The 12,286-nt window shown below is 58.7% G+C and overlaps 1 protein-coding gene across 2 annotated transcripts in view; it reads left to right on the top strand.

Annotated features, from left to right (window-relative positions):
* The window catches only part of TMPRSS4 (transmembrane protease, serine 4), a 35,910-nt gene that overhangs the window by 5,922 nt on the left and 17,702 nt on the right, over window positions 1–12,286 (top strand). For both annotated transcript variants that reach the window (XM_014539188.1, XM_005856799.2), the window contains exon 2: window positions 8,523–8,637. In XM_014539188.1, the coding sequence (XP_014394674.1) occupies window positions 8,523–8,637 (115 nt within the window). The remainder of the gene's footprint in view (window positions 1–8,522; window positions 8,638–12,286) is intronic.

The following is a 12,286-nucleotide window of genomic DNA, read 5'->3' as shown; positions in this document are numbered from 1 at the left end:
GCTCTCCGTGTCCTTAGCGTTCAAACCAGAGGACAGGACAAGTCAGGACCAGGAAAGGGAGCGGGGCTTCAGAGGCCGTCCACACGCGTGGGATTCCTTCGTGAGCATTGACGCCTTCTGGACGGCAGCTCAGGTCAACGGCCACACGAGAGCCGCCGAGCGTTCAGGCCCCTCGCCCTTCCTCAGCCCTTCCTACCGTGAGGCTGAGTCCCTGCGTCTGGGTCCTGGCTCCTGGTGGCTCTCTGAGTCCCCCTCGGCCACCCCCAGGCATTGCCTTCGGCTGCGCAAAAGTGGGGCGCCCTCCTTCCCCTCAGACCCCCTGACCTGCCGCCCTGAGACGGAAGGAAAGACCACTGAGCGGAGCGGAATTGTTGGGAGCTCAGAGAACAGGAGGGCTGCCTGCCGGGCCGAGGGTGGACTGGGAGGGCCTGGAGCCGCAGTGACAGCGTCACCCAGAGCCAAGGGCCTTCCTCCGGTCGGCCCCCTCGGCGACAGGCACTGGCCTCACTCCCACCCCTCCGCTGTCTTGACATGCAACTTGGTGACAGAGAGCACAGTGGCTCCGTGCCTCAGTTCCTCCATTGGTGACGGAGGGGCAGTTACACCTCCCGCCTCTCCCCTGGCCTTCCTGGAGGTAAGACAAGGCTGGCACACAGAGGCCGAGTCTGAGCCGAGGGCAGCTGGGCAGCAGCTGGCAGTGGGGTAATAGCGGGTACCTGACCCCGTCTGAGATGGGAAGCGGGCGATTGGACGCTGCTGGGCATCCCAGCCTGGCTCACCTCGGGAAACCCTGCCCGCCCTCCTGTGCCCCCCTCACCTTACCTGTCATTGCTTGAGGCGCCCAGGAGAGAGGGTTTTGCTACCGCCTGGCAAAGGGATCCAATTGCTTTACCCAAGAGGCAGGGGGCGAGGACAGGGCCTCTGGCCGTGGGGCAGGGTAGGATGCAGGGTCAGGGGTCAGAGTGCAGTGTGAGGCCCTCAGGACAGCCCCCCGAACACCTGAGCCCAAGGCGGCCAGTGGCCAAGCTCTGCTCTGAGCTGCCTGTGAGCAGCCTCTGCTGGCCCAGAACTTCCCCTACTTGCCCTCCCCTGGGTCCCCCCACTGTGTCCCTGCCTCAGCAACCTCGCTGCCACCTGCCAGGACCCAGAGGACCTGTTTATTCCATCACCTAGCAACGCAGCATCCTGGCCCTGGGTTCTCCCTGGGAGATGTGGGGAGCAAGGCATTCGCCCCCAGGGGAGCCTGAATCTACCCCAGAACCAGGGCCAGAAGCCCCTCCAGGTGCCCCTGTGCTCTGCCTTCTCCTACACCCCGACCATCCCCGCTCTGCCCCTGCCAACTCCACCCAGAAAACGAATGCAGAGCGGCATTACAGCGAGGGGAGGGAACACGGCCGGGCAGGCTGCTTGGCCAGAGCAGCAGGCAGAGGAGCTGGCTCTCGGCTCCGGTGGCCTCTGCGAGCCTCTTCTTCGTCTCCTCGTGTGTCATGGTGCCATCGTTCCCCTAGTGGAGGACACCCCTCCACTGTGGGTTCTGAACTCTTTTATCCGAGAGAGAGTTCCCAGCGACCCTGACCCTACGGGACCTTGAGGTTAGAGAGGTTGAGGGCTGTGCCCAAGGCCGCCCAGCAAGTCAGAAGACAAGGCAAGATAAAAAAAAAAGCACACTCCCCAGGCTGGGTTTTGTGGCTTCTCTGCAGCACACGTAATCCTCACCCCCCTTTTAAAGTAACTCCCCCACCCCCCGCCCAGCCCAGCCCAGCCCACGTGTCTGGATCCAGCATCTCTGAGCGGGAAGGTGAGACAGCGGAGTTTCTCTCGGGTCTGACACCCGGAGGCCGAGCGTAGCTGGTAAGAGAAGCGGGGAGCAGGGTGCACGTCCACCAGCAGAGCGGAGAGACGGCCGGTCTCAGTAAAGACCCTGCTGGGCGCCACACACTCAGTAGGCGCTTTCCCAGGCGCCAGGAGAGGGCAGGCCTCTTGCCCCTGTTCAAGGATGACGCCCCAGAGCAGAACCCAGCAGAGGTGGGGGCGCCCTCAGCTGAGGAAGGGCTGGAGAAGCCGGTGGAACCTCCGCGTGCTGGTGGCACGCCCACTACATGCCACCAGGCTGCACTGCGGGCAGTAAAGAAGCTAAAGGCCCAGCACCGGCCAGTGACACCCACGCAGGGTCCTGAAAGGGTGGGAGATGCAAACAGCAGCCCACGGGTCCAAGAGCTTGGCCCAGGGGCTGGACCCGTCACTCCTCGCGCTGAGGCTACCGGACCCCCTTCATCGGCAGGAGCCGTGGTGTCCTCTCCGGGAATCGGAGCTCATTCCTCGGGGCTGTTCTGAGGCTCGACTGCGATAGCATTGATGGAAGACACTGCACACCACGCACCCGGCCCGGCTGCCGTGGCTAATGTTCTGCCTCCGCATCTGGGTCTTGGATGAATGTCCTGCCGCCACCAGTAACCAACCGAGGAGCAGGCCAGGTGACCCTCTGACCAACCGGCAGTCGGCAGGTGTTTCCAGGCATCCTGACCCCTGCCAGGTCCCCTCCCAGCCTCCCGCCCAGCTCCCCCCGCCCGGCCCTCCTGGGCTCTGGGATCTGAGCTTTCTTCCCAGACAAGCCCTCCTGGAACCCAGGTTGGGCGGGATCTGTGTGTCAGGGCCTGCGGCACTGAATCAGCAGGGCGCACAGGCCTGCCCCGCCCGCAGCCCAGCACAGAGCAAAAGGCCAGCCTGCCCGGGCTGTGTGGCCAGGGGCTGGGCCAAGCTGGGGATAAACAGACGCCTCCGGCAAAGCAGAAGTGACACCGTTGGCCTCTGGTGGGCTCTCAGTCCATTAACTCCAGGGCCAGACATGTCCTGTCCGGACTGTTTCCTCTGCGGGTGGTCCCCAGGGACCCTTTCGGCTCTGCGTCCTGTGATCAGGGCAGGGCCTCACCGCAGTGCAGCGGCCCGGACAGATCCCTGCGTCCTACCTGCGCCCACCTCGCTCAGCCCGTCCGCTCCTTCCCCAGCTCGGGACTGACTCTGGGCTGAGGCCATGCGATGTGCGGGGTCCCCATCTCCGTCCTGCTCAGGAAAGCCCCTGACACTGTGGACCCCCAACTGCATGCAGAGGCCTAACGTGCACCCACGTTTCCCTGCCCATCATCCCCAACACCCATGACCTTCAGCAACCCCTCTTCCCAGCAGCCCATCACCTCTGACCTCTGTGCCCAGGAAGTTTGCCAGAGAGGCTTCCAGAAAGGCCAGCAGCAGCAGCAGAGGCAGAGCGGGGGCAGAGCAGAGGCAGAGCGGGGGCAGAGCAGAGGCAGAGCAGGGGCAGAGCTGGGGGCAGAGCTGGGGCAGAGCTGGGGGCAGAGCTGGGGGCAGAGCAGGGGCAGAGCCGGAGACAGAGTGGGGCAGAGCGGGGGCAGAGCAGGGGCAGAGCAGGGGGCAGAGCAGGGGCAGAGCCGGAGACAGAGTGGGGCAGAGCGGGGGCAGAGCGGGGGCAGAGCTGGGGGCAGAGCGGGGCAGAGCCAGAGACAGAGGGGGGCAGAGCGGGGGCAGAGCCGGAGTTGGCTCCTCCGGCCCCTCCGTGTGTCCGGGCAGGTGCTTTGTGTTGTCTCTGACCCTCAGACACTCGGCGCCGACGGCGTCAGAATCCTCGCTCCTTCACATTGGTCCATGCAGAGCCTGGTGTCACTCACCAGGTGGTCGATGGTTTTAAGAAGGAATAAGCCTCCACATCCTGCCACCCAAGGCAAAAGCTAGGACTTAGCAATATCTACATCTGATCGTGACACCCTTCTGCCGAGGCAGGTGGGCAAGTCTCTGCTTTAATGATTCGAAGGTCTTTTTTTTAATATATGTTTTTATTGATTTTAGAGAGGACGGGAGAGAGAGAGAGAAACATCAATGCTGAGAGAGAACATTGATCGTCTGCCTCCTGCACACCCCCACGCCCCCACTGGGGATCGAGCCCGCAACCCGGGCATGTGCCCCAACCCGAATGGAACCGTGACCTCCTGGTTCATAGGTCAACACTCAACCACTGAGCCACGCCGCTGGGCAACTCGGCAGGTCTTGACTGCACGTCTTTGATAGGCCGGGGCCCATGCCAAAGTCAGCAGCATCCCCAGTCCATGGCCCCATCTTCTTGCTTCTTTATGAAAGAGGGCCTGCATCCTGTGTGATATTTGGGGACTTACTAGTACTCTCTCCTCTGACACTGCTCTGCTAACGCCATCTCTGTTATTTGGTGGCGCCAGACTCCATCTGTTCTGACTGCAGCTTAATATCCCTTTGGTTGAATATGACACAGTCAGTGTTCTCAAGGCTGGCCCGGGACTGCGTCCTTCCACACATATTTATTAAATACCAGCTGTGTGCCCGGGGTTGCAGGGGACCCCGGGACGCAGTCAGTACCCTGAGAACACGGTCCCTCTCTTTCTCGCCTATGATCTTTATTTAGTTTATTCGTTTCTCTTTCTGTCTTGCTTTCAAAAGGGCGAGACCCTTGTCCGCACGACCTCTGTTCAGTGCGGAGCACCTGAAACATGAGTCACGGGCTGAGGTCCTTGCAGGTCCAAGACGAACAACTCAGGGTCGAGAAAATGCGGAGTGTGAGCGTCTTCGTTCCCTGTGTCTCAGCTTCTAGCACATTCCAGGCCCATCAAAGCCTTACAGTCAATATTTGTTGAATTAATAATAAACAAAAGGGACTTGCCCTACCTACTCCCACTAAGGCGGGCTTGCATGTGCAGACTCAGTGGAAAGGAATGCATTGCCTGGGGAAGGGCCACTAAATGGGTGTCCATGCCACCCCTCCAGCCCGCCCCTCCTGTCCTTCTACCTCTCAGCCAGTACCCTCTCACCTGCTCACTGAACCCCAAGAGTCTCCAATCCACGGGCGAGGCCTGTGCCTTCATCTGCCCAGCCTCCGCCTCCCTGCTCTGTCCCCAGCCATGTGGGCCTCTCGCTTTTCTGCTGTATCTGTGTGGCCTGCTGCCCACCTGCCTGCCTGGCTACTTCATGTCATTCAAGCCTCAGCCAGAAGCCCGCCCTAAACCCCGGCCCCTCCCCTCAGCCTCCCACTCTAACTCCCCATGCAGCCACTGTCTCCTCACCGGCTTTACTCTCAGCACAACACCCATCACTCTCTGACCTTTTCTGCTGTATCTGTGGTCCTCCTCCCTGCTTCCCCCATCCACCCCCGTCCCCGCCTCGCCTGAGGGGAGGGCAGGACCCCACCTGCTTGTCTGGGCCCTTCTCCCACCCCGCTGCACTTACTTCTCATTTGTCTTTGACCCATAGCTCCTAGACCAGCTCCTGATATAACAGAGACACTCAGTAAGTATTGGTTTGGTTTAGTAATTATTTCATGCTACACATACTGGTTATCAGACAATTAGGATCAATCCTATTCACCCTTAAATTTGACTCAGACAAAGGACTTTGTCATGTGCCATTTGTGTGTCGATCACCGTCGTCATTATTGTCACCTGACTCTGTAGCCACAGCAAGGCAGAGCGGCCGGTTCACTCGCATCTTTATTGTGGAAACTGACCCTGTCCAGCCCTGGTGATGGTGGAGGGAAATGTCTGGAAATGAACCACAGTGCAGAGGCCTGAGTTCAGCTCCATCCAGCAGGCATTTCTTGGGTCTGCTAAGAACAAGCCAGTGCAAAACCCTGAGGGCACAAAGGCAATAAGAAACAGGAACCCCAGCCCTAGCTGGTTTGGCTCAGTGGATAGAACGTTGGCCCATGGACTGAAGGGTCCCGGGTTCAATTCTGGTCAAGGGCACGTACCTTAGTTGCAGGTTCCCGGGCCCTGGTCGGAGTGCATGCAGGAGGCAACCAATCGATGTTTCTCTCACATCGATGTTTCTCTGTCTCTCCTCCCCTTTCTCTAAAAATCAGAGAAAGGGGAGGAGAGACAGAGAAACATCGATGTGAGAGAAACATCGGGTGAGGATTAACAAGAGAGAGGGAGAGAGAGAGAGAGGGGGGAGCAGGCGCCAGCGGAGGGTGAGTGATGAAGTCCTGCACGAACGGGCACAGGGTGGCAGGGCACAGGGCGGGGCCTCCGTGTCCAGCCAGCACTCCCACCAGGCGTCTCAGCTCATCCTCGCTGCGGCGCTCGGAAGTCAGGTGTTTCCCCGCATTACAGAGGGCAATGCTGACGCTCAGGGTGGTGAAGCGCCCTCCCGAAGGCTCACAGCTCAGGGAGGCAGCGCCTGGGTGACAATGCGGCCTGCAGACTCGAGGGCCTGGCTGTCTGCTATGACCCCGGCCGCCCGGGGCCTGGTGTCACCAGAGGGCAAGCCAGGCGTTCCCTCCAGCAGACTACAGTTTTTAAAGGAAGCTCCTTCGCCGCCGGCGTGGCTCAGTGGTTAAGCATCGACCTATGAACTAGGAGGTCAGGGTTTGATTCCTGGTCAGGGACATGCCCGGGTTGTGGGCTCAATCCCCAGTGGGGGCCGTGCAGTAGGCAGCTGATCCATGATTCTCTCTCATGGTTGATGTTTCTGTCTCTCTCTTTCCCTCCCGCTTCCTCTCTGAAATCAATAAAAACATATTTATAAAGAAAGGAAGCTCCTTCTTCCAGTGACTGTCTGCCGTGTTCAGCCATGGGAGCAGGCAGCACCCAGGGTCTCCCCATCTCTGATCTGGGGCACTCACAGAGGCGAGGAGACACACTCTCCCTCCCAGATGGGACGGGAACATTCCCTGCCAGCAACGTCTAGGGTCCCGCGGTTTCTCCCCCCACCGCTGGCGCAGCCAGACCCTCAACACAGTACCGGGCAGGTCCCCGACCGGAGACCTCGCATTTGGAGCTGCTGTCCCCAGCCTGTGCGGTTCCAGCCCTGGGCCCAATCCTGGGCCGGACCTGGAGAGGGGAGAGACAACAGAGGCTCTGGAAGGCACAAGAGCCGGGGCAGGTTTCAGGGAGTGTGCACACTGGCAGCGCTCTCTCCCCTGCCCTTCGCCTGGCAGGAAGCGTAGCATGTGCCTTGTGCATGGCTCCTTCCGTGTGTGCCCGTGTGGCCGTATGTGCCGAGCCCGCACAGGAAGCCATGTGACTAAGTGCAACGCAGAGCCTTGCATGCATCTGTGCATGTGTGTCAATGGGGCCCTAGGACTGCACCCTGAGGTGCTGTGGGAGTTCCGTGTTCTTGTTTGTCTGCTTGTTTTATTAGGAGTAACATCCAATGCAGTAAAGTATTCAAACCGGTGATACCACTCAATGAGTGTTTACCTATACCCGCCCCATGCAGCCGGCACTTCGATTAAGACCTGTAAGTTTCCAACATTGCAAACGGCTCCTCCAGGCTCCTTGCAGCCCCTCCCCACTCCCCAGGGGTGAGTACTGTCCTGATCTCTATCGCTGCGCATCACTTTGCCTTTCCCGCGGATCTGAGTGAAGTCAGACGGAGAATGCTCTTCTGTGTCTAGTTTCTTTCCTTCATTGTGTCTGAGATTCATGCAGGCCTCATTGCACTTAGCATTAGTGCTTGTCCACTTGGACTTGTTCCGTTAGGTGAACAGACCATAGTGATCGATCTCCTCCCCCAGGGATTGATGTGTGGGTTTTTCCAGTGTTTAGCTATTGTGAGTGAAGCTACCACAGCATTCGTGCGCTGGCTTTGCGCTAGGTATATGCTCCTGTTTCTCTTGCTATAGTTGCCAGGTCATGGCACCATAGAGTCATCATAGGGTTAGCTTTGATAGGTTCAGCCACACTATTCTCCAAAGTATTTGTACTCCCACCAACAATGTCTGAGAATTCCAGTTGCTCCAAGTCCTCATTGACTTGGTATTGTCAGGCTTTTTGTTTTTTTAATCCTCACCCCAGGATATTTTCCCATTGATTTTTAGGGAGAGTGGAAGAGAGAGGGAAAGACTGAAAGAAACATTGATGTGAGAGAAACACATTGATCGGTTGCCTCCTGAACGCACCTCAACCAGGCCAGGGCCGGGGAGGAGCCTGCAGCTGAGGCACCTGTCCTTGACTGGAATTGATCCCAGGACCCTTTAATCCACAGGCCAGTGCCCTGTCCACTGAGCCACACCGGCCAGGGCTGTCAGGCTTTTAATTTTAGCCATTCTAGTGTCGGTGTAGAGATATTTCCTTGTGGTTTGAATTTGCATGTTGAGTGTCTTTTGGACTTACTGGCCACGGGCGTGCCCCTGTGTGGAGGACTGTTAAGTGTTTGCAGAATCACACCTGTGAAAACGGACAGTGACGGACGCAGCAGACAGTAGCGCAGAATCAGCTCAAGAAACTCGGCAGCACACACAAGGCAGCAACCAGCCATCTCTACTCTGGCAACTGCTCACCCCGATAAGGAAACAGGTTGCACCAGGTCGCATGGGTGAAAACTAAATTTCATTTTCTGAACCAAATAGTTGGATGTCACAGAGACCCTCCGCTTCGCTTCCGCAGGGAGAAGGGCACACGGCGAGAACCCAGCGCCTCCCCGGGCCTGTCAGCCCCAACACGAGAGGTTTGTCCCTCAGCTCACTGCGTGTTGTCCTTCAATTTCAGGATCCCGACAGTGATCGGCCCCTGAATGGTGATCGGCCCCTGACCAGTGATCAGCCCCTGAACAGTGATCAGCCCCTGAACAGTGATCGGCCGGTGAACAGCGACCGGCCCCTCGGTAAGCTCGGGTCTGGCTTTCCTTTGTCTCCCTCGGCGTCTGAGTTTCAATCCGGTCCCGGGCAGGTGCGAACCTCTCTCGCGTGGCCCTCACTACCTCCATCCAGGGCTAAATGCTGTGGGAAACCCCCTCCCCCCTCCATCCACGGTGCAGCAAACACGTATGAAACAACGGGGAGAGCGGGATTCATTCCAGAAGGGGAAGGCCTGGGGGAAGGAACAGCAAACCTGAAGCCCCGAGAGCAGGGATTCCTCCTCTCTTTCCTTCGGTGACTCGTTCTCACTCCTCCCCAACGCCAGCGCCTGCCACGTGCGGGCTCTGGGCTGGACCCCAGGCCACAGTGGCCATCAGGTAGCCGAGGCCTGTCCTGGGGAGTCCACATTCTGGCCAGGCTGCCAGGGGACACGCCGGCTACACGCACTTTCACAGGTGGAACAGGAGAAAACTGGGTGAACAGACAGTGTTCCCAAGTTTAAGGGGCATTTCTTCTCCCAGTCCATTTTCTTGCCTTTTTAAATATATTTTTAATGATTTCAGAGAAGAAGGGAAAGAGGGAGGTAGAAACACCAGTGAGAGAGAATCATTGACTGGCTGCCTCCTGCACACCCCCAACTGGGGATCAAGCCGGAAACCTGGGCATGTGCCCTGACTGGGAATCAAGCTGTGACCTGGCTCATAGGTCAACGCTCAACCACTGAGCCATGCCGGCCGGGCTCCCCTTCCATTTTCTTAAACCACTGATACCCGCTCCCGATCGCCCACTGGATCAGCAAAGCGAGTGAGCAGAGCAACTCCGTGGCCAATAAGGAAATGACCAACCTCACTCACTCTGCAGCGTTTTTATTTCGGGTTGCAAGTTAATCGTGGTCACAAAGGACGTCACCTCCCACAGGTTGTATGCCTTGGGGTTCCATGTATGGATAGGCCACAGTGTGCCTCAAGCCCATCGCTGGCCAAGGTCTCCCCACCGAGTGAGCCTGAGACCGGCCAACCGAACAAGCCCACTCTGCAACAGTGTCCACGGGGAGGGGGGCACAGGAGGGGCGCCAGTGCCCAGCCATCAGGGGCCTGTCCTGAGGCAGGCAGACTGTGACAGGAGCCCCACAGGAGTAAACTGTCGGGAACAGAAGGAAGAGTCCTGGCTGGTTTTGCTCAGTGGATAGAGCGTCAGCCTGCAGAGTGAAGGGTCCCAGGTTTGATTCTGGTCAAGGGCACATGCCTGGGTTGAGGGCTCAATCCCCAGTAGGGTGCATGCAGGAGGCAGCCGATCAATGCTTCTCTCTCAGCATTGATGTTTCTAGCTCTCTCTCCAACTCCCTTCCTCTCTGAAATCAATCTATATATATAAAAGCCTAAGCGACCAGAATGACCGGAACAACCAGAACAACCAGTCACTATGATGCGCACTGACCACCAGGGGGCAGACGCTGAAGGCAGGAGCTGCCCCCTGGTGGTCAGTGTGCTCCCATGGTGGGGGAGGGGGGGGCACTGCTCAGCCAGAAGCTGGGCTCATGGCTGGCAAGTGCAGCTGCGGCATTGGGAGCTCTCCTGACTCCACAGCAGCACTACGGAGCAGCGGCAGCAAGGTCAGGGGGCTGGGATGAGCGTGAATGGCGCTATGCCCAGCCCCAGTTCTGGCTCCTCCCTGGCTGCCTGCCACTTGGTGCATTGCTACATCCCTCGGGGGATGTCCGACTGCCAGTTTAGGCACGATCCCCGCAGGCCAGGCTGGGATTGGGCCTAAACCAGCAGTTGGACATTCCCAGAGGGGTCCTGGATTGTGAGAGGGCGCAGGCTGGGCTGAGGGACACCCCCCACCACCACAGTGCATGAATTTTGTACACCAGGCCTCTAGTAATATATATAAAATATATTTTAAAGTGTATAGTCTTAAAGAAAAAAGAAAGGAAGACAGAAGGAAGCACTGGAAGTCTCTGGTGGAGGGAAGAGCAGGAGCAAAGACCCAGAGCTGCACAAGGGCCAAGCCTGTCTGGAGGCATTCACTACCCACTTGGTGGGAGAGGCGGGCTGGACTGCACTGGCTCCGAGAGCCTGAGCAGAGCTGGTCCAGCTACGGAAGACAGGGGAGCCCCTGGAGGTTCTTGAGCAGGGGAGGGCAGAGAACGCTCTCTCGGCAGCTGGCAGGGCAGCTGGAGGCCAGCACAGTGCAGGCAGGGAGGCCATTCACAGCTCAGTGGGTTCGTGAACTGAGACCAACAGGAGACAACACACCGAGGAAGCCCTCCCTCTGTGATGCTCCTCTCCCTGCGAGCGGCCGAGAGGCAGAGGCCTCGGCCCCGGACACGGGAGTTCAGCAGGGGGCTCCCAATAGGCCGTTCGTCTCTGAGGAAATGAGCAGCGCGTCCCAGAAGCAGGTGCTGGATCAATAACCATCGTGAATGAGTGAACGCACTGTCGGCGCGTCCGCGGCCATGGGAAGGAGGAACAGGGTGGCTGGCGCTGGAAAAGCACCATCAGCTGACATTGAACCCACTCGGTGCCGGGTCCTGGCAACAGCGGGCGGTGCCAGCCTCGTCCTCCACCAGAGCCTGTGCCTGAGTTAAACTCTCCCTGGAGGAGACGGGTTCCCTGAGCTTCCCCTTCAGCAGAGCCCAGGGTCCCAGCCCTCGCGGGGCAGCGGGCTCCGGAGGCTGCCATTCTCTGCTTCTGAAGAGCTGAGGAAAGAGTCAGACACCATGCGATCCACCGCGGGATGAGATGAGGCCCCAAGGAAGACGGGGGACGCGCTTCAGAGCAGGCAGAAGGCACGCGCTGCTCCAGGCAGCAGATATGTGCTGAGCGCCTCCTGCAGGCCAGGCCGGGTCTAGACGCCAGGGGCCGAGCAGCCAGCACAACAGACAAACCCCTCTTCATGGAGCCGTCCTGCCCGGCAGTGGCGGAGGGTACAGAAACATACCACACAGGTCCAATACAGAGCACGCAGAGGGGCTAGTGCTTTGGGGGGAAACAGGGAAGGAGGGTGGGAAATAATAGAAGATTGCCTTTTCAAAAAATATTTTCATTGATTTCAGAGAGGAAGGGAGAGGGAGAGAGAGATAGAAGCATCAATGATGAGAGAGAATCATGGATCGGCTGCCTCCTGCACGCCCCACACTGGGGATGGAGCCCACAACCCGGGCAGAAGATTGCCTTTTAAATGGGGGCTTCAGGAAGGCCTCACGAAGGGGGTGATGGACAGTTTGAAAGGACGAGGGAGCAGCCACCTGGCAGTGAAGAGGAGGAGCTGACCACTGCCTTGCAGAGCCCTGCGCAGCTCCGGCCTCGGTTCCCCCTGGAAACTTCTCGTGTGGCCTTCCCTGCTGGCTACCTGCAAGGGAGGGACATGGAGGAACCCCGTCTGCTATTCCCCAGAATTAGCTTTCAAAGCCTCGCCCGCGGGCCCTCCCCTCAGGTACAGTGTGAGATGGACAGTATAGTTCTTGTTCCCCCTCCTTTAAGCACCAACAGGTTCCCACCTGGTCTCCTGGGCCCCCGATTCTTGTTCCAACTCATCTCCTCGCCGAGGAAGGATGCGTCTCCTTAAACATTCATGCGTCTCTGAGGCTCAGCTTCCCGTGGCTCCTCGCTGCCTTCGGGCTAAACTCCAAACCCCGGATGTGGTCTTCACGGCTCTCCCTCCACCAACGGA

Source organism: Myotis brandtii, unplaced genomic scaffold (assembly GCF_000412655.1).
Source record: "Myotis brandtii unplaced genomic scaffold, ASM41265v1 scaffold105, whole genome shotgun sequence".
Classification (NCBI taxonomy): Eukaryota; Metazoa; Chordata; class Mammalia; order Chiroptera; family Vespertilionidae; genus Myotis; species Myotis brandtii.
The sequence above is the reverse complement of the archived record's forward strand: the minus strand, read 5'-3'. Positions and strand labels throughout refer to the sequence as shown.